This window comes from Apium graveolens, chromosome 6 (assembly GCF_009905375.1).
Source record: "Apium graveolens cultivar Ventura chromosome 6, ASM990537v1, whole genome shotgun sequence".
NCBI lineage: Eukaryota > Viridiplantae > Streptophyta > Magnoliopsida > Apiales > Apiaceae > Apium > Apium graveolens.
This window is the reverse complement of record NC_133652.1, coordinates 263,985,131-264,004,319: the sequence shown is the minus strand read 5'-3', so window position 1 is coordinate 264,004,319 and position 19,189 is coordinate 263,985,131. Positions and strand designations below refer to the sequence as shown.

At 28.8% G+C, this 19,189-nt stretch overlaps 1 protein-coding gene across 1 annotated transcript; it reads right to left on the bottom strand.

Annotated features, from left to right (window-relative positions):
- Nucleotides 1–395: 395 nt before the first annotated feature.
- LOC141668552 (plant-specific TFIIB-related protein PTF2-like) lies at nucleotides 396–3,646 on the bottom strand. The gene is made up of 2 exons (XM_074475479.1): nucleotides 3,488–3,646; nucleotides 396–2,144 (listed from the first exon to the last, which is right to left on the bottom strand). The coding sequence occupies exon 2, from the start codon at nucleotides 2,123–2,125 to the stop codon at nucleotides 521–523; it is 1,605 nt and encodes a 534-aa protein (XP_074331580.1). The 5' UTR covers nucleotides 2,126–2,144; nucleotides 3,488–3,646; the 3' UTR covers nucleotides 396–520.
- Nucleotides 3,647–19,189: the final 15,543 nt, after the last annotated feature.

The window sequence follows — 19,189 nt, the reverse complement described above, 5'->3', positions numbered from 1 at the left end:
CCACCAACATTGCGACAAAACAGATCTCTAAACAGAAACAAATTAGAGAGGAGAACAAGCAAATTGAATCGGTATGCAAGGAGCATAAGCATATCGATAAACCAGATTTTTTCCACTCGCAACAAGAGTACAAGAGTACTCGAAATCTAATCATAATATATGAGCAAAATGACTATAAATTATGTAGAATGTATTCAAAATTAAATTAAAATAAAAGACTGATAGTTGACATCCTAATCAGAATATATAGGACCAAACAGAGGATCAAATCATTTCAGAACATAACACCTGGAAAGAACTTTAAAAACATATTACCATACTTCTTAGAAGAACATGTTGTTCAGTTATATTTATATCTTATAACTTGACGCAATGTTCACCATCACAGAAAAATATGTTCATGTATAAATCTGCAATTACAAAGAAACAGAAATCCAATTATCGCCAGAATAATCATTTCCGGGATGTCTCATATTGTTTGATAATCACTGCATCTAAGTAGATCTCCCCAGAGTTAAAATCATTCCAAAGAACCGGAGTTAAAGACATGCAAGTCCATCAATGCTTTATAATAACCCTTCTCTATTTCTTCTTCCTTCACCTGATGCAGAAGAAGAGTTTCAATTATGAGATCTTCCCAATCAACATCTACATGTCGCTTCTTTTTCTTCTTCTCATTTATAGTGCATGTTGAAAGCATGTGATCGTTCTCCTCGCCTAAACCAGCTTTTGATGGACACATGATTTTTTTAATGCGTGTCTTGGCTGCCTCAATCCTATCTCTCCTCCTCTGGTATGTCAAACATCCATTAACAAATGCTGGAGGCATCACATCCATTCCAACATCTTTCTCCAATATTTTCTTAAGAGAAAGTTTTTTGCTGAGTTCTGACTTGCCTTTCCACCAGTCTGTACAATCAAGGTAATCATCATGTCTCTTCCTTCTCTTTCTATTTTCCTTTCCACACTCCAATGTTGAACGAAAATCAGAAACCTCTTCCTTGAACTTGGAATAAACCACATTCAAGCATTCGGGTGATATATTAAACTTATCGAGATCGGCAAAGTTCAAAGTATGTAATTGTTCTTGCTCAGTACTGTGAGAAAAATCATCCTCCCCCTCACAAGGCCTATAAGATTCAATCATATTTTCAGATCTTTCCTGCAAACAGTCACTCACAAAATAAGTCAGGTCAAATCCCACATCATTTGAATTTTTGACTGTTTTTCGACCATCACCCATCGACTTCATTTCCATGTACTGAAAAACATACGGTGCAAATTTCATAATATTCTTTACACTTACATCTTTTCCCCATGGCAACGCTTTTGCAACCTCCACAAGCCTCTCTAACAACTCCTTATACCTCAACTTACAGGTGCCAGCAAGCACATTCAATTCACTGGCCAAATTCTCAATTTTAACATCTACTTGATTTAGCTGTCCGATAAACGCCAAAACAGACACCACAACCTGCACTGGCCTTCTTCCTGTCGTCACAAACCACTTTACCAAACACTGCACCAAAAACACCCCCTGTTTCAACATCACCTCCTTTTTATCCACCTCAATACCACTAAAACTCGGGCTATTTCTAAGTGTAGTTTCATACAAATAAACAATATCAAATTCAGGCAACTTTAAGTCAAGAAAACTAATAACCCTATTGACCATTCTTCCTAACTCATAAGTATCACAACAAATTAAAGCAGCCACATCCGTCATTGGCAAAAGGTTCCCATTTTTCCTTCTAACAACATAAGCACAAGCCCCAACAAATATACTAAACCAATCACCTTGACCATACTCACCTTCAGTAATAGTTTCAATCATTTTCTTAACCTCGTCTATACATGAAACAGAGAAATTTAATTTAAACAAAAGATCATCAATAAGAACACCTGCTTTATAAATTTTGCTTTCTTTGTACGAATAGTTACTCCCAGAGCCCGAGGTGCCAGTGCGGATATACGTGCCAGCTGGCCCACTAATACCACCAATATGGGATTGAAAATTATTGTAATCCTGAACAACGGCACATGATGTGCAGATCAAATTTTCGGAAACTTCATCAGTGACCAGAGACCTTTCACCGCAAGCTTGACATGGTGCAGAGCTCTCCATTAGCTTACAACTCTGATCCCTACACAGATGATAAAAGGTATTAGACATATACATGGAACGGGAAGGGAGGAAAGCGATAATTTGAAAAATAATCCCAAGCAGATAAGTAACATTGAGTTCATCCAAGTGCCTCAAACTTCGATCATCAAACTATTATTCGAATAAAAAATATCAACAACCATAATCCAAAACACAAACCATACCAAAACAGGCCAAAATCCTGCATAAAATTCAAATTTCGAAATAAACTACACCAGCAGTAACACAATTCCATTGGACTTTCAAATGCACATGTACTCTACAGTCTACATAACCAATTCTAGTTCTTTCAAGGGCATAACAAAATCCATTCAGACCCTAAATTGCACATATATTCACATATTCCATCATCAAATTCAATTCAATTTCGTACGCTAGCTCTTTCTTTACATGTTTTCTAAAAGTACCCTTTTCCGAATCATAACATTAAATTTCCACAATGATTAATAGCAATCATACCATTATTAATTTATTTCAATGTAATTAGCAGAATAAACCAATGCATTGCAAATTGTCAAAAAAATCAATAACAAACACTGTAACATATGCAAGTCCAGTAGCTAATCAAGAACACACAATACCATTAAAAACACAATTTCAAGCAACTGGGTATTCAAAAGTCGAAACTCGGAAAGACTAACAAGTCCTAATCATACCGTTGTTAATTTATTTCAATTTAATTTGCAAAATTTAACCAATGCATTGCAAATTGTCATAACAATTCAACAAACAAACACCGTAACATATTCAAGTCCAGTAGCTAATCAAGAACACACAATACCATTAAAAACACAAATTTAAGCAACTGGGTATTAAAAAGATCGAAACTTGAAAAGATTAACAAGCCCTAATCATACCATTATTAATTTATTTCAATGTAATAAACAAAATTAATCAATGCATTGCAGATAGTCATAACAATTCAAGAAACAAACACTGCAACATTTAAGTCCAGTAACTAATCAAGAACACACAATAACATTAAAAACACAATTTTAAGCAACTGGGTATTAAAAAGATCGAAACTTGAAAAGATTAACAAGCCCTAGTCATACCATTATTAATTTATTTCAATGTAAGTACCGACATCAACCAATGCATTGCAATTTACAAATTGCAACAACAATTCAATAAACAAAAATTATGACATATTAAAGTCCAGTAGCCAATCAAGAACACATAGTAACATTAAAAAACACAATTTTAAGCATCTGAGTATTAAAAAAATCGAAACTTGGAGAGATTAACAAGCTCTAATCATATCTTTACATGATCAAATCAACATATATGTACATATATGTATGTATTTGCACAAGAAATTACCTTGAAAAAGAGAGTGAAGGGGTGATTTTAGAGAAAGAGGCATGAAGAACAACAGCTTGGAGGAGTCATGCGATCAAAGTAGGGTAGAGTTGTGTGTGTGTGTTCTTGAGGTGTGTTACTGTGTGTAATTGTATACACGTCTATATGAACTGATGAACATAACCTCTCTCGGATTTATGAAATGACAAAAAAAAACAAAGGTCTTATTTATAAATTAATTTTTATTTTTATTTTTGATGGTAAAGAAGGCTAAGTATATTAAATATACTTAAAAAATTTCAAAGTTGAGAGTGAAGAGGAGAATTGGAGAAGTGTTAAACACAAAAAATTAACTGGATTAACAGAAAAAATTACTACTATTGAAATGATAAAAATTCTTATCCCCTTCAATGCTGCAAAATCCTTAGTTAAATTATTTACGTGGAGTCTAGGTGGCATCTATGTGGCAATATTTAGATATTTTGTAAAATTTGGAGTAACCTCTTGGCAAAAATTATAGATAATCACTTTTAATTGGCTATTTTTGTACGATCATAAAAACTCTTACATATTGAAAATATATATAATACCATTGAAGTATAATTCTAACCCCTTAACTAAAATTTTAAAAAATGATGATAGTTAATCACATGACCAACCATTTTTACAATTTAGCATTGGAGATGCTCTAACCATACTTCTCCTTGGTAAAAAATATAGATAATTACATTTGGTTGGCTAAATTTGTCGAACCAGTAAAATCCCTTAGATATAATTTTGATATCATATTTATACATAATGCCACTGGAGTCTTCACACTTCTCTTTAGCTAAAATTTTACATAATTGTCAATTTATCGTATTTTAGCTAACAGTTCCACTAATTATCATTGGAGTCCATGGGAACGTGCTAAAAAAGTGTAATTATGAGTTGTAAATTTTTTATTAATGAAGATTTTTTGTGAACAACTCATCAAATACTAACTCTTAGCATGTGCTCATGAACGCACACTAGAAAAATTCATGTTTTCAATGCAAAAGTTTTGGTACGACACCTTTTTTTTGGTACACGCTAAATTTACATAATTACCCTTATTTATAAATTTGTATAAATTAAATTTAAAATAAAAAGATAAAATATTAAAAGTTTTGGTAGGATACCTATTTTTTAATAAACGCTAAATTTACATAATTATTTTTATTTATAAATTTTTATAAATTAAATTTAAAATAAAAACAATTATATATAATTAGATAATTAGGATTGTGATAAAAATTAAATTGAACAGGTAACCCGGAAACAGAGACACGGGTAAATAGTAAACATATTTGTACGTATGCTTGTGTTTTGTTTTAGACCGTTCAAGTGATTAAATAAAGTAAGTGGTATCTCTGTTCAAACAAAATTACGGTAAAATATGTGTATATTAATCAGTATTATCAAATCATATTATTAAAATTTCAAATAAATAAGTTTCATAACATAAGTTTTTTACTTCAAATTAAATTCAAAAAAATTATGTATATAAAATACTAAACATTTAAAATTTTGATACGGTACTTGTTTTTTGGTACACACTAAATTTATCAAATTACACTTATTTTACTTAAAAATTTTATTAGCCTTAGTAATCGAATTATAATAGAAAAAGAAATAAAAATCATTTTCAATTATAACACATTACCTTTTATATTTCTCTCAACTAATACGACTCCACTAAATATTACGCACAAGTTTATTTAATAAAATATAATAGTATTACTATAACCACTATTCCAATCGTAAATAAAAAAAATTGAACTATATATAGTTAGTTGAATTTGTAGGCTTAGATTAAAACAAAATAATAAAGATTATTAATTGCGCTAAAAATATTATATTATTGGACCAAGCTAAAAAAAATAAAAATCTAAAAAATATTTGTTTGGTCGAGATAATGTCATCGGTCTATATAGTATATATTATCCATTCGATCTAGAACAAAATAACATTCACCGCGGACTAAAATTAAATTAAACAAAAAACTAGGTATAATTAACTGGATTGGTTGATATAACGGGCCTCAAGCTAAATTATATTATTAAAAATTCAAATAAATTAATTTCATAATTTAAAATTTTCACTTCAATAAAAAATTAAAAAAATATATAATGTTAAACCAATCCTGCATCGCGTTGGTAAGTCTAGTCACCGTAATTATAGTAATATTTAAAATAAAACACTCTCATAAATAGATAAATATTCATAACAGAATTATAATATGTCTAATGGTTTTTATTTAAACAAAATAATATATAAAATTTACCCGACTGGGCTAAACAAAATTATACTACTGATCCAATTTTAAAATAAAAAATGAAAAACTATATATAATCAGTTGGATTTAAAAAATCGGGCTAAAATAAAATAATAAATACGGTCTTTCTAATGTGTGCCCAATGGCACACAATAAGCACTAAATTTTATGAGTTTGATGCATTTTAATTGGTGGAATTATTGTAAATGCGGGGGTTCATCAATATTTATGATTAGAGGGCCAATCAAAATGTACCAAATTTATGGGCACATTAGAAAACCCGTTAAACATATTAAAGTAACATAAATCTGAATATATTTAGTTGAATTTGATCGGTTAGGACACTAGTGACAATTCGTATATTATTGATATCAGCTAAAAATTTACCTTTTAATTAAATATAATAATATTTCGTTAACATGCCCATAAATATAAATAAAATATAAATTTCAATAATTACATTATTTTTTAAAACTGTAATATCACTAACTTATACATCTATGTGTATATTAATAAGTATTATCAAATCATATTATTAAATTTCAAATAAATAAATTTCATAACTTAAAATTTTTACTTCAAATTAAATTCAAAAAAATAATGTAATATTAAAAATAATCCGTGCATTGCATGGGTTTTAGGCTAGTACTATCTATACTATTATATTAAAGACGAAACATTAAAAATTTGGTTGTTGGTTGTTGGTCGTTCTATTATTCCAATTTATTATTTCGGGCTAAATTAAAATTAAGTAGACTAAATATATTTTTTAAGATTTAGTTGATATATAATGTGACTCGGGTTAGGATAAAATAATAATACTATCAATCCCCCTAAAAAATTATACTAATGAACTTGGATAAATAAAATAATATATTTTAGTTATACAAGATAAAAAAAATACATTATATAATTGATTCAGACTAACACAAAACTAAAATAAAAATACAATTCGACCAATAAAAATAAAATCATATATACTAATTATTCAATCTAAAACAAAATTATCTTATTGATCCAGACTTTAAAAAAAATAAAGTAAAATTAACTAGTTTGATTTGGTCGGTGTATTGGGCATTCGGCGAGCTAAAATAAAATAATGTAAACCACTGATCCGGGATAAATCAAATTAATATTAAACTAAGTATAATTCGTATCCTATTGATATGAACTAAAAAATGAAATTTTAATTAAAACATAAATATTATTTTTTTAAAATACACATATAATTATCAATAAAACTATATCGTTCAATTAGTAATGTTGTCTTTTTCAAATATCTTTTATATAGTTATTGTAAATCGATTCTTACATTCTTTTGTTAAATAAAGATAAAACTGGCGTAAAAACCCGTCCAAGTCACGCGCCTATATATATATATATAATTTCATGAATAAATTTATATATATATATATATTACAAACTTTTATGATTAGATAATGGGAAAATATATCTTTCATTTGCTTGATCTTATATTGTATAATACCTTTGTAACATCGCATATGGTTTTCATTACTAAAATTATATTTTTGTCAAATTTTATTCCAAATAATTTGAATATATATACCATAAAAAACATATAATAATATTAAATTTGATAAAAAAATTATTTTAGATTTAAATGGCTTTAAAATAAGTTTTATTAAATTGAACAATTGAGTGCATGGATCTATTATATATCTCTTCTATATATAATAGGAGAACAAGATGTGTTTTGTGGGAATCGAACTCAAGTTATTTCATTCTTCTATACAACCTCATACCACTATACCATATTATCACATGTGCTTTTTATCATACACATAATATGTAAGTGTGCTAAATAAATATTTTATTTAACTTTAAGGATACCTACTTGAATTCCGCAAAAAAAAAGATAGTTACTTGGATATTTGTACAATTAATTTTAAAGAACTGAATTTCAGATATAAAGTTAGACATAGTACATAAATGGATTATTATCTTATTTATTATTATTTTTTAGTTTGAAAATATATCTCATATATTTTTTATTATAAAAAATAATTAAAAGGTACATATATAATTTTTAAAGAAAATATAGAAAATTGAATCGCCTATATATAAATAATCTAGATCGATATTAAATATTTAGATAAGTTCGAATTATAAGGAGTCAATAAATTTTAGTTTATTTTGAATTTGAAATCAGAACTTAGTCCATTGTTCAAAAAATACTCGAAATTTGACTACATGACCAGCCGAAAACATTGTCACATTCTATGTTTATTAAATTTAAATTACAAGTTCGGCGAGAATATCTTACCAATAATGTGAAATTTTTTAATGTCTTGTATTAATATAAATTAATGTGTTTGAGGTATTTATAGGATCAAGTCAATTGATTATTTGTATTAAAATTACCGACTTCAGTGGTAGCGCATTAGTGTTTTGACACTTGTGCCGATTTTAAAAATATTTTAAATTTGATATGGGATCTCACGAGATTTGTTAAAACTACGATGATATATTAAATCGATTTATTGACGCATTTGATTCAATGCATTTTATACTATTTTTAAAAAAATATATTGTTCAATAATTTGAAGGAATTAATCAGTTCAACTAATATTTATAAAAAAAATTATCGAGTTGAAAAATATTTAATTTTAAGAGAATAGTATACAATATTATCAAATTATTATATAAAGAAATATTAGAGTTGTAATGATGGATAATTAAAATAGTTTAAATAATAATATAATTACATTTTTTCCTTCAAATTCTTGAAAAAAAAATCATGAACATCAATAATAAGTCTTACAATATATAATTTATTTTTATGTTACAATCATGATTGATACTCGGTCGCGTAAAAAATAGATATGAATTGTTTGTCAGTGAATGTGAATACCATATATAAATTATTGCAATTTATTTATTACATAATTTTAAATTTTGAATAATTATATATACATGTTATTTAAGTAATCAATTGTCTCACTAGATGTTAATAACGATTATAAATGTACATAAATCAGATATTTAGCATATTAATAATTGAACCCATCGTAATTTCCTAAGAAATGTAACATACGATAATTTACATGGTAACACAGACACATATAACTTAATCTTATTTTGTTAACATGAGTGTAAAAAACTAACATTTTTCCAAACATACATACATTGAATTTCAAAAACTTATATTTTTCATTAAAATCAACTTTTATATTAATAGTAGTGTAAATTTTACATTATTGTATGTTATGATTGCAAGTAATTCTGAATTCAGTTATTCATTTTTTATCTTTGTAAATTGAGTAAGTTAATTGTAAGTTAGTAGAGAACTAAATAATAATATAGAACAGTACATATAGTTTATTTAAATAAAAGTCAAAATTTTTAGTCAACTCTGTATTTAGTATATATGTTAATTTTTAACCTTTTTTTTGTAAACATACCAACGACATTCTACATATTAAGTTTAATTGTTTCATTTTAAACGTACACTGACTACCATTTTTATATTCATTCATTAAATATAAATTATACAACACAAACAAGAATATAATGAGCTATAATGGAAATGTTGTGTAATTTAGTAATGTCTTGTATAAAAATGATACAAATTGACAAACAATCAACTTCTATTTTCATGTTCGTTAGACATTATACAACATTTACAAATAAGAAAATAACTAAAAATATTATAATTGCATGCATAAAAAAACTCTAGAAAATAACTCGTGCCTTATATATATAGTACAACAATAGGGGGTTTGATGATCAGTTTAATTAATATGTTGATTATATCCCTACATTAATATCTATATAATATTTATTTCACCTCACCATTCTTTTATTAATAATTATTAATTTTTTTATAATTAATATGTGCATATATACATTAATATATGCATACATACATACAATAAATAAATATATATATATATAATAATACATGCATGCATACATACATATATACATGCATGCATGCACACATATATACACACACGTACATACACACACATATACACACATACATACCTAAATACATACTTATATATTCTTATTTGTCATCAATTTAACATTGTCCTCCAATACAATAAAAAGGCCGAATACTATATTAACTTATATGATATAAAAAATAAAGTAAACTATATATACACATATGTACGATTTATACTTCACTATTAATAATTATATGACATATATCATATACTCCCACCGTCTCATAGGTTGTTAACATCGTTAGGGGAGTTTGTTGAGCAAATTAATTTATATGACAATTATACTGCTACATTAATATGTATATAATATTTAATTCACATCGTCATTTATTTATTAAAAAATTATCAATTATTGTATAATTAATATGAGCATACATACATACATTTATACATACATATATACAATAAATATATACATATATATACATGAACATACACACACATCTACATACTCGTATATTCTAATTTTTCATCAATCTAAATTCGTCCTCCAACATAATGAAATGATAAAATAATATATTAGATTCAATAAAATAAAAAATAAAATAAACTATTTATACATATATGTACGATATATACTTCACTATTAATCATTTATGACATATATCATATACTCCCACTGTCCCATAGACAATTGTTAGACACATGGATTAAAAAATAAATTATGTTGAAGAAAAATTAAGAAAACAGGGGTAAATTTTGGAGTCATTATAAAGAGAAAATGTTATTTTAGAAAATGTTAATAATATGTTGGAACATCCCAAAATAGAAAGTGATTGGGACGGAGAGTATCATATGTTATTCAGTGAGTAAACTTACCGTACTGACGTCAATTGCTTCTATAGTATGGCTAATCAATCACATTTTATAACGCATAAAAATATTAAAAAATTAAAAAAATAAATTAATAATTATTTTATATTTTGAGTGATTGATAAACATCAGGCCCACATAAGCACTTTTATTTATTTTACTTTCTAAGCATTAACATATTATAAATACCATTTAATTATGAAGTGGCAAGAAACGTATACTAACATAATATATTACTTCATGTGAATGCACCATTGCCAACATATATCAATCACTCGTGCTCATACGCATAAATAAATAAATTATTCATCCATTAGGTAACAACATAAATATATCATCAATAATTATAGTGAAAATAATTTCAACTAGCACAATATAGAGTATGCTCGTGCAATCTAGTTATTATTTAAGCATAATCGTCATGTTTGATATGGGCACATGTAAACTCCTGCATGTGATCATGTTTCATTAGCCTCATTTCATCTTGGAGGGGAGGAGGCACATGTGTGGTATAAGTTGTAAGAAAAAAGAGGTATAGTTTCTTGATAAATGTTAAAAGAATACGCTGATTCTCGATATAATTCAAGAAGGTTATGAATTTCTTTGGACAACTTACTAGGTTGTGACAGTCTTCCAATCTTACGGGAAACCAGAAAAATAAGGGTGTGATGTTATTATAGTATTTGAAGACATCCTCGTCAGTTCCTGATGATTCAGATGTTCCCTCACAAATTATAGAGTTACTTAAAATATATAGAAGTGTTTTAACATCTCCTACATGTCTTCCTCCTCGACGTGCATAAGATTATCAAATTTCTTTACAGCCTAGAAATGGTCGTGTATCTGTTAAATCATATAAGTACTCATATTTTCAAAAGATAGCTATAGAGAAACTGGTTGAGGAAATATTTGCTACTTGTGTTATTCATCCAAGTAATAGTCTGTATTCTTTATCTGTATATAATTTAGTAAAGAAGCATGATATTTTATGAAAAATGTGCGTTGATTGTCGATGCTTGAATAATAATACAATAAAGGATAATTTATTGTTCATATTATTGATGAAATTTTGGATGAATTAAACGGAAACAAATTCTTTTCAAGGTTATCAAATTCAAATTCATCCCTCTGATATTGGAAAAACCGTACTTCGAATTCATCATGGACAATACAAATGTTTAGTCAAGCCATTAGGCATTATCAACGCTCCATCATTGTTTCAAGCTCTTATGAACAAGGTATTTATGAAATATATATGCATGTTCGTTCTAATTTTTTGATGACATATTAATTTATGGTAAATCATGATTTAAATATATGCATCATTTAGAGCTTATATTTTCTATTCAGATAACAAATCAACTGAATGTGAAAAAAGAAAAATGTGGGTTTGGCAAAGTCCAAGTTCATCAGATTGGTCATGTAATATCACATTCTCAAGTAGTTATAGATCCTGAAAAAGTTAATGGCATGATGAGTTGGCCAACACAAGCTTCCCTAAAGGTAGTAAGTAGGATATTGGGGTTGGCAGGTTATTATCGGAAGTTCATTCATAATTATGGAAAAAGGCGCACCACTCACACAATTTCTTAATAATTAATCTTTTCATCGGTCAAGTGCAGCAGAAAATTCATTTGTACAATTAAAAAAGTTATGATAAATGCTCATGTGTTAGCTGATATGGGTTAAAAATATCCTTGAATTAATTAGACATGATTTGGTGCAAAGGGTAAGCCTAAATAATGAGGCCCAAAATCCTAATTATTAATTAATTTTATGATTTATAAAGGGGCTACTTAAGCAGCCAATAAATGTGTTCTAATAGTGGACTACTTATACAAGAAGTAGCCTCCAAGATCCCAAAATCCAGAAGGGAACTAATTTCTACTTTTTTGGACTTTAAATCCCAATCAAAGTAGAAGACTTGCCCACCAACTCACCCAATTCTACCCCAATTCCTAGACTCTCAACATCTATACACAGGGTCTGACTCCTCAATCTCGGGACTACGTTTTGGACAAGAGCTCCATACGTCATCACTATGATACAACATTCTGGAGTACAACTCTAGACGTCGTAAAGTTGAGAAGGCACTACAAGACACGAGGCCATAAACTAGAATGACATTTTAGACTCAATACTTGAAGGACATAAAAGTCACTACATTCTTGGTGAGCCCTTGCCACCATAGCTCCCAGGGCATCATCAAGAACTACGATTTGACTTGATCCTTGTCATACATCAAGATACGTAGACATCTTGTGAAGGTATATTTAAGCTATAAAACACAAACGCGTCCATTATTATTTGAATATTATCGAATCATAACATTAAATGCACACAATAAATATATCCACATTTTAATCCTTAACATTAAATTTACATGAATTCTCAAAATAATTAATATTGAATGTGATGCAAGTGGTTCAGGTGTGAGAGTTGTTCTTCTGCAAGAGTGTCCAATAACCTTCTTTAGTCAGGCTTGACTTGGGAAAAATCTGTTGATATCCACATATAAGAATGAGATTCTGGATTTAATATTAGCGATTCAAAAATGGCGGCCATATTTACTAGATAGACCTTGTAGTTAGGACGAATCATCAAAGCTTGCAATATTGGTGAAGTCAGAAGATTAACTTTATCTCAACAACGATGATTATATAAATTATTTGGTTTTAATTTCGTGATAGAATACAAAAGGGGCAAAAAAGTACATAGTTGTTGATGGTTAATCAGAGAGGAATGAGGATGGTAAAAAAATAGGTGCATGAAGCGGAGAACTTGAAATTATTAGTTAACAGATTTTTGATTTTATAAAGGCCATTTAGAATGAAGTTACATTCAGTTTTGCTGTAACATGATACATGTATTTTAAATGGGGAAGGCGTTAAGACCATGAAAATTCATCAGTGAAATCTATTATATAAAATAGAGTAACTTGGGGGTTGGATGAAACATTTTATTCCTATCAAAATTACTAAATCACCCCTCATAATTGTATGTTGATAATTATTTCATTTAATATGCATGTATTAATTGCATCTAACTTAATATGCATTTATTAATTAGTATGAATCATTAATACATTTATTTATTACTACTTAATTATCTAAATTAAATTAATAATTTATAACTACACACACACATATATATATATATCTTATTATAATAATACAATGAACTATTATAATAAAGCATTGTTATCATAAAACGGTGAAAACTAAATGTAAACGAAGATGAGACTATAATTTTTATGGCTAGATGTGATATACATGTAAAAAATTCAAACATATATAGATATAAAAAATATCAAATTTTCATTTCTATAGGAAAAACATTTTAAGAAACTCAAGAATCATTAATATTATGACATATACTTCCCGTTCATGAGATAATTGGTCTCACAACATATACTCATGTCATGATCAACAACCATGTAACTCACATATCACACTTTTAACAAAATAAATTAGTCATTTTTTTTAAAAAAATAATTCATTCGCATTTTCAACACGTGTGGTGAAAAAGACTGACAATCGCTATGGTGCGTATTGCAAACCCAAAATAAGAAATTAAGGCAACTAAATCAAATTAACTAAATATTTTCTTAATCGATTAACATGATCTTATAAAATAATCAGGAATGTCCATGCTCGATGGCACCAATTTTAGAATTCCAAAATTCATAACACTTCAAATTACATAATTTACGAATATTGTACATCTATTATTCAATTCAAAATTAGAAAAAGGACTATCTCTCAACAAAACATATACTTCATTTATGTAATATAAACACGGTCCATACATGAGTTTAAAAAAAGTTTGTGCCTCGCACGGTCTATAAAATATACAAATTGAAGAAGCTCATACTTACATAGAGCTCCCTGCACACACAAAACTAACTTCTCAAAAGTCACAACATGCTGTATATATATTTAACAAGCATTTATACAAATTTTAAAAATTTTTAGAATAGAGCATGCCCGTGCCTCGCACGGGCTATTAAGCTAGTTATTTTTCTAAAAAGAGAATTTACCTTTCCTAAACTTCTCTTATAATTAATGCTATATCGGGGCAATTTCACAATAGTACTCATGAAGGTTACCAGAAAACCCTTCATAGGATAAAAATAGGCAAGGAATGCGTCATAATATTCAAAAGTTCATTGCGGTTTGTGACTTTCTCCAATGAGATTACTACAACGCGCATGGAAGACATATGTAGGGATTTTATTAATGTCTTACGTACTTATTGAGACCACTTGCTTGTTGTAGACCTTGTAGACCACTTATGTTCTACAAATAAAGTGCATAAAAATATTGCAAAATGTATTATTTTGCGAATCATGTTCTGTAAAGATCATTATTTATTCGAAGTCTTGAATATCATATATGTACGGCATGTAAAATATTGCAAAATTTTTTACTTTACGAATCATGTTTAGTTTGTAGAATATTTGTTCAGCTTGCAGAACATACACATTCTACTTATTAAACTTAAATGATCTTTAACAATTTTAATAAATTAGTGATATTCGTAGAACATACTTCACAAAATAATACTTTTTATAGTATTTCAATTGCAGAACATAGGTAGTCTCCGAGATCTCCGATAAAATAGCGGTATTCATATAACTTTCCTATATATATATATATCAAAATATAAAACAATTTAAATACTGTATAAAATTTCTAATTTTTTATTTTAATATTTAGATATTTAATGTGGGACTGAATAAATTCTTAAATATATTTTTTTTTGAAATTTGTACAAACTATATACGCATTAAAAGATAGAAAATTAAGATATAAATTCAATTATAATATAAAGCACAAATAATTATATAAAACTATTTTTTAATTATAGTTGAGTTAAAAAAATTAACATAAATTTTATTATAACCCTAGTGGGGTCTATAGTTCCCACTAGCCACCTTCTTTAGTATTTTTAGTTGTGAAATAATTATAATACAGTTGTAATCAAAACATCTTGTATTAGATGCACGAACATTAAACAAAGTATGCCTATGGAATTATTTTGCAGACATTTTTACGGCTAACATAAAAAAAATACATAAGTCATTTTACTTTGAGATTTTTTAAAAGAAAGGATAAATAACTGATTCCCTGTCAAAAAAAGGGCAACTTCGAGGGGTTTTTATGGACATGGACTAAGGGGTGTTTGGTTGATGGTTAATGTGGCCGGTTAACAGGAATCATAACATTAAATCCAAATGATAGTGTTTGGATTATCAATTTTGTGGTAGGGAAATTAAACCTACCATATCTCTTAGATTTCCATTTCATTTCCATTCCCATTAACCCCCATTCCCATACCCTTCAATCTTCATTCCCATTTCTGATTCTCATTACCACGGTGCATCAAAATGGCCCCTAAGTTTTTGGCCACAACTTAGTCCATAAAAAAAATGGCCCAGTAAACCATGGTAAGGGTATTACAAAATTTAAAATTGGTGCAATAACTTCATATTAATTTTCAAAATTTCTCTAAATTCAGAAATTCAAATATAGGCAATTATCTATTATTGTGTATTATTGTGAAAAATGTTCATATAGTTATATTTTTTTATTTTCTACACACTAGTCCCAAGTTTTGAAGAGAAAAGAAGAAATTTATATGTATTTATGTGATGAGACTATGCAAGTCAACCAACAAAGTCAGCAAGACCAGTCAACAAGTCAATCAACAAAGTTAACAACCACTCTTCTAGAAGATTATTTAGTTATAACAACTGTCAATTAGCTGTCTATTTATGTAATATAACTGAGTAGCTTATATTCCAGATAATAGAGGCTTAGCTGTTAAGATTCAACAAATATGTAACAAACTTATCTCACTTTCATTCAATACAACAAGATGTCTTCTTCTTCATATTTCTTGAGCTCCATTAATGGAGTTGACATGGTATCATAGCCACAGATCTCTATAAAATCGTTTATTTCGCTGTTGAGAGCATCAATAATTTATAATTTTTTAGTAATCTCATTCGATTGTTCAGTATTTTGCTCATTTTCTTACACAATCTGTTGAGGTTTTTCTGCAAATTTGAATCAGAAATGGCAGCATCTCCATCATATTTGAACGCAGCTACTGGAAATAATTCATCGTCAACAACACAAGCGCAGATAATTGATGCATCTCATCCGTACTATCTTCATCCATCAGATCATCCAGGTTTGATTCTAGTCACAATTACTCTGAATGAGCAGAACTATAACCAGTGGTTTTGATCTATGCGCATATGGTTGTCATCTAAACTCAAATTAGGTTTTGTTGATGGATTGTATGTTAAGCCTACAAAAGCTACCTTACTTTTACACTGGAATCGTTACAATGATATCGTAATCTCATTGATTTTAAACACTATTTCACCTGAGATACGTGTATATGACGGTAGCTAAGGACATTTGGGATGATTTTGAGATAAGATTTGCTCAAACAAAGTTCCTAAATTGTTTAATCCGAGAAAGGAAATTTCATCTCTGCATCAAGGCAATATGTCGATATCTGCTTACTTCACAAAATTTAGAACTCAAAATGATGAATTAGATGCCTTCTCTGTGGTACTTCATTGTGATTGTAGAAAGTGCACATGTGGAGTTAATGAAAAACTTGATGTTCTGAGTAAAAGTACTAAGATGTCGCAATTTCTTATGGGACTATCTGATCAATACACTGCCATAAGAGGTCATTTGTTATTGATGACACATGTGTTAAGTCTTAGTGTTGCATATAGTTTGTTGTTACAAGAGGAGAATCAGAGGGATATTAGTTCTACTAGTGTAGTGTCTACAGACTCTGTTGCTTTATCTGTGCGAAATCAGGAGAATCAAGGGGGTAATATGACATATTATTCTGCAAACAGGCTTGGGAAGGTTAATACTGGTAAAAGAACTGTGACTGATAGTTCTGTGATTTGTGAAGTGTATAACATGTCAGAGTACAACAAAGATAAGTGTTTCTTTGTGCACGGGTATCCGGCTTGGCACAGACTCTTTGGAAAACCAAAATCAAAGCCAAAGCTACAGACTAAAACTACTTATGCTCATAATGTAATTGCTGAATCAGGTGATCAGAATTCTACAGTTAAGAGTACAGAGCCTACTGGATTCACTTATACTCAGTGTCTACAACTAATGGCTATGATTCAGAGCGGCTTCAAAGAGCTTTCTACTACTCATAATGGAAATTTTCTCAGTCTCCTAATTGGAATATTACTGGAAATTCATCTGCTCATCTAGTTGGTAATGTTATCCATTCTGTTTGTCATACTAATAGCAAACAAACCTTAAGTGATGATAAATGGATTCTAGATTTCGGTGCAACTAATCATATAACACCACACTTTCAGCTTCTCACTGATATTCATCCAGTTAACTATGTGTTGCATCTACCTAATTGATACCACACTCCTGTCACTCATATAGGCACTGTACATTTGCACACTAATATAGTTCTAACATGTGTTCTTTTTGTGCCTAGTTTCAACTATAATATTCTTTCTATCCCTAAGCTTACTTCTGCAAATTCTTGCAATATCTTTTTCAATAAGGATGCTTACTATATACAGGACTATACCTTGAAGAAGACCACAAAGATTGATGAACTTCAAGAGGGCCCGTATCTTCTTCACCATCCTCTTGAGAGTCATGAGCAATTTCCCATCATTCATTTGTGTTCACAAGCTCAAACACTTTGTAATTATGCAATTTATTCTGTATCAAACATTACTCTGTGGCATGCTCGCTTAGGGCATCCATCTATTTTATCTATAAAATATCTTCCAAACTCAATGTTTCATAATGTTGTTACTTTTAATAATTATGATACTTGCCATTTGTCTAAACAAACTAGATTACAATTTACATATAGTTCTTCAGTTAGTTCAAATCTATTTAACTTAATACATGTTGATATATGGGGCCGTATAAGTATAAAACTCATGAAAATTATAGTTATTTTCTCATAATTGTTGAGGACAAATCTCGAGCCACATGGGTGTTTTTGTTTGCCGACAAAACACAAGTTTCTGGCCTGTTAACTCACTTCATTGCTTATGTACACAAACAATTTGTGTGTCATATTAAAACAATTTATTCTGATAATGGAACAGAATTTTTAAGCTCTACTTTTCAGTCAACCAGCAAAGTCAGCAAGATCAGTCAACAAGTCAATCAACAAAGTTAACAGTTACTCTTCTATAAGATTAGTTAGTTATAATAGCTGTCAATTAGCCGTCTATTTCTGTAATATAAGTGAGTAGCATGTTGTGTAAGACATGCCCGTACAATAACAAGACTAAGTCAAATTGACAACCGTAAGTAAGTTGTATTGTAATCTAAGTTTTGCATTTTATGTTGTAACTTTTAAGTATGTAAAAATGTACAAGAGCAGACTGGAGTCTTTTTCTGTAAACAGTATCAAGCCTAAGAATTCTATCTGGATGAAGATCAAGAAAATCATGCCTCAGAATAATTATAAAGAAGCTTGAAGTTGAATAAATCTGTTTTGAGAAAAATATTCTAAGTCAAGATCTCTACAAGTCACGGATTAAGTGTTATAGAGAAGTCATTCGAGAACTCCAGAATGACTTATCGACAAGTCAGGAAAAGCTACTAG

Excerpts from the sequence above, each read along its gene's own strand:
- LOC141668552 (XM_074475479.1), bottom strand. The coding sequence starts at position 2,125 with ATGGAGAGCTCTGCACCATGTCAAGCTTGCGGTGAAAGGTCTCTGGTC.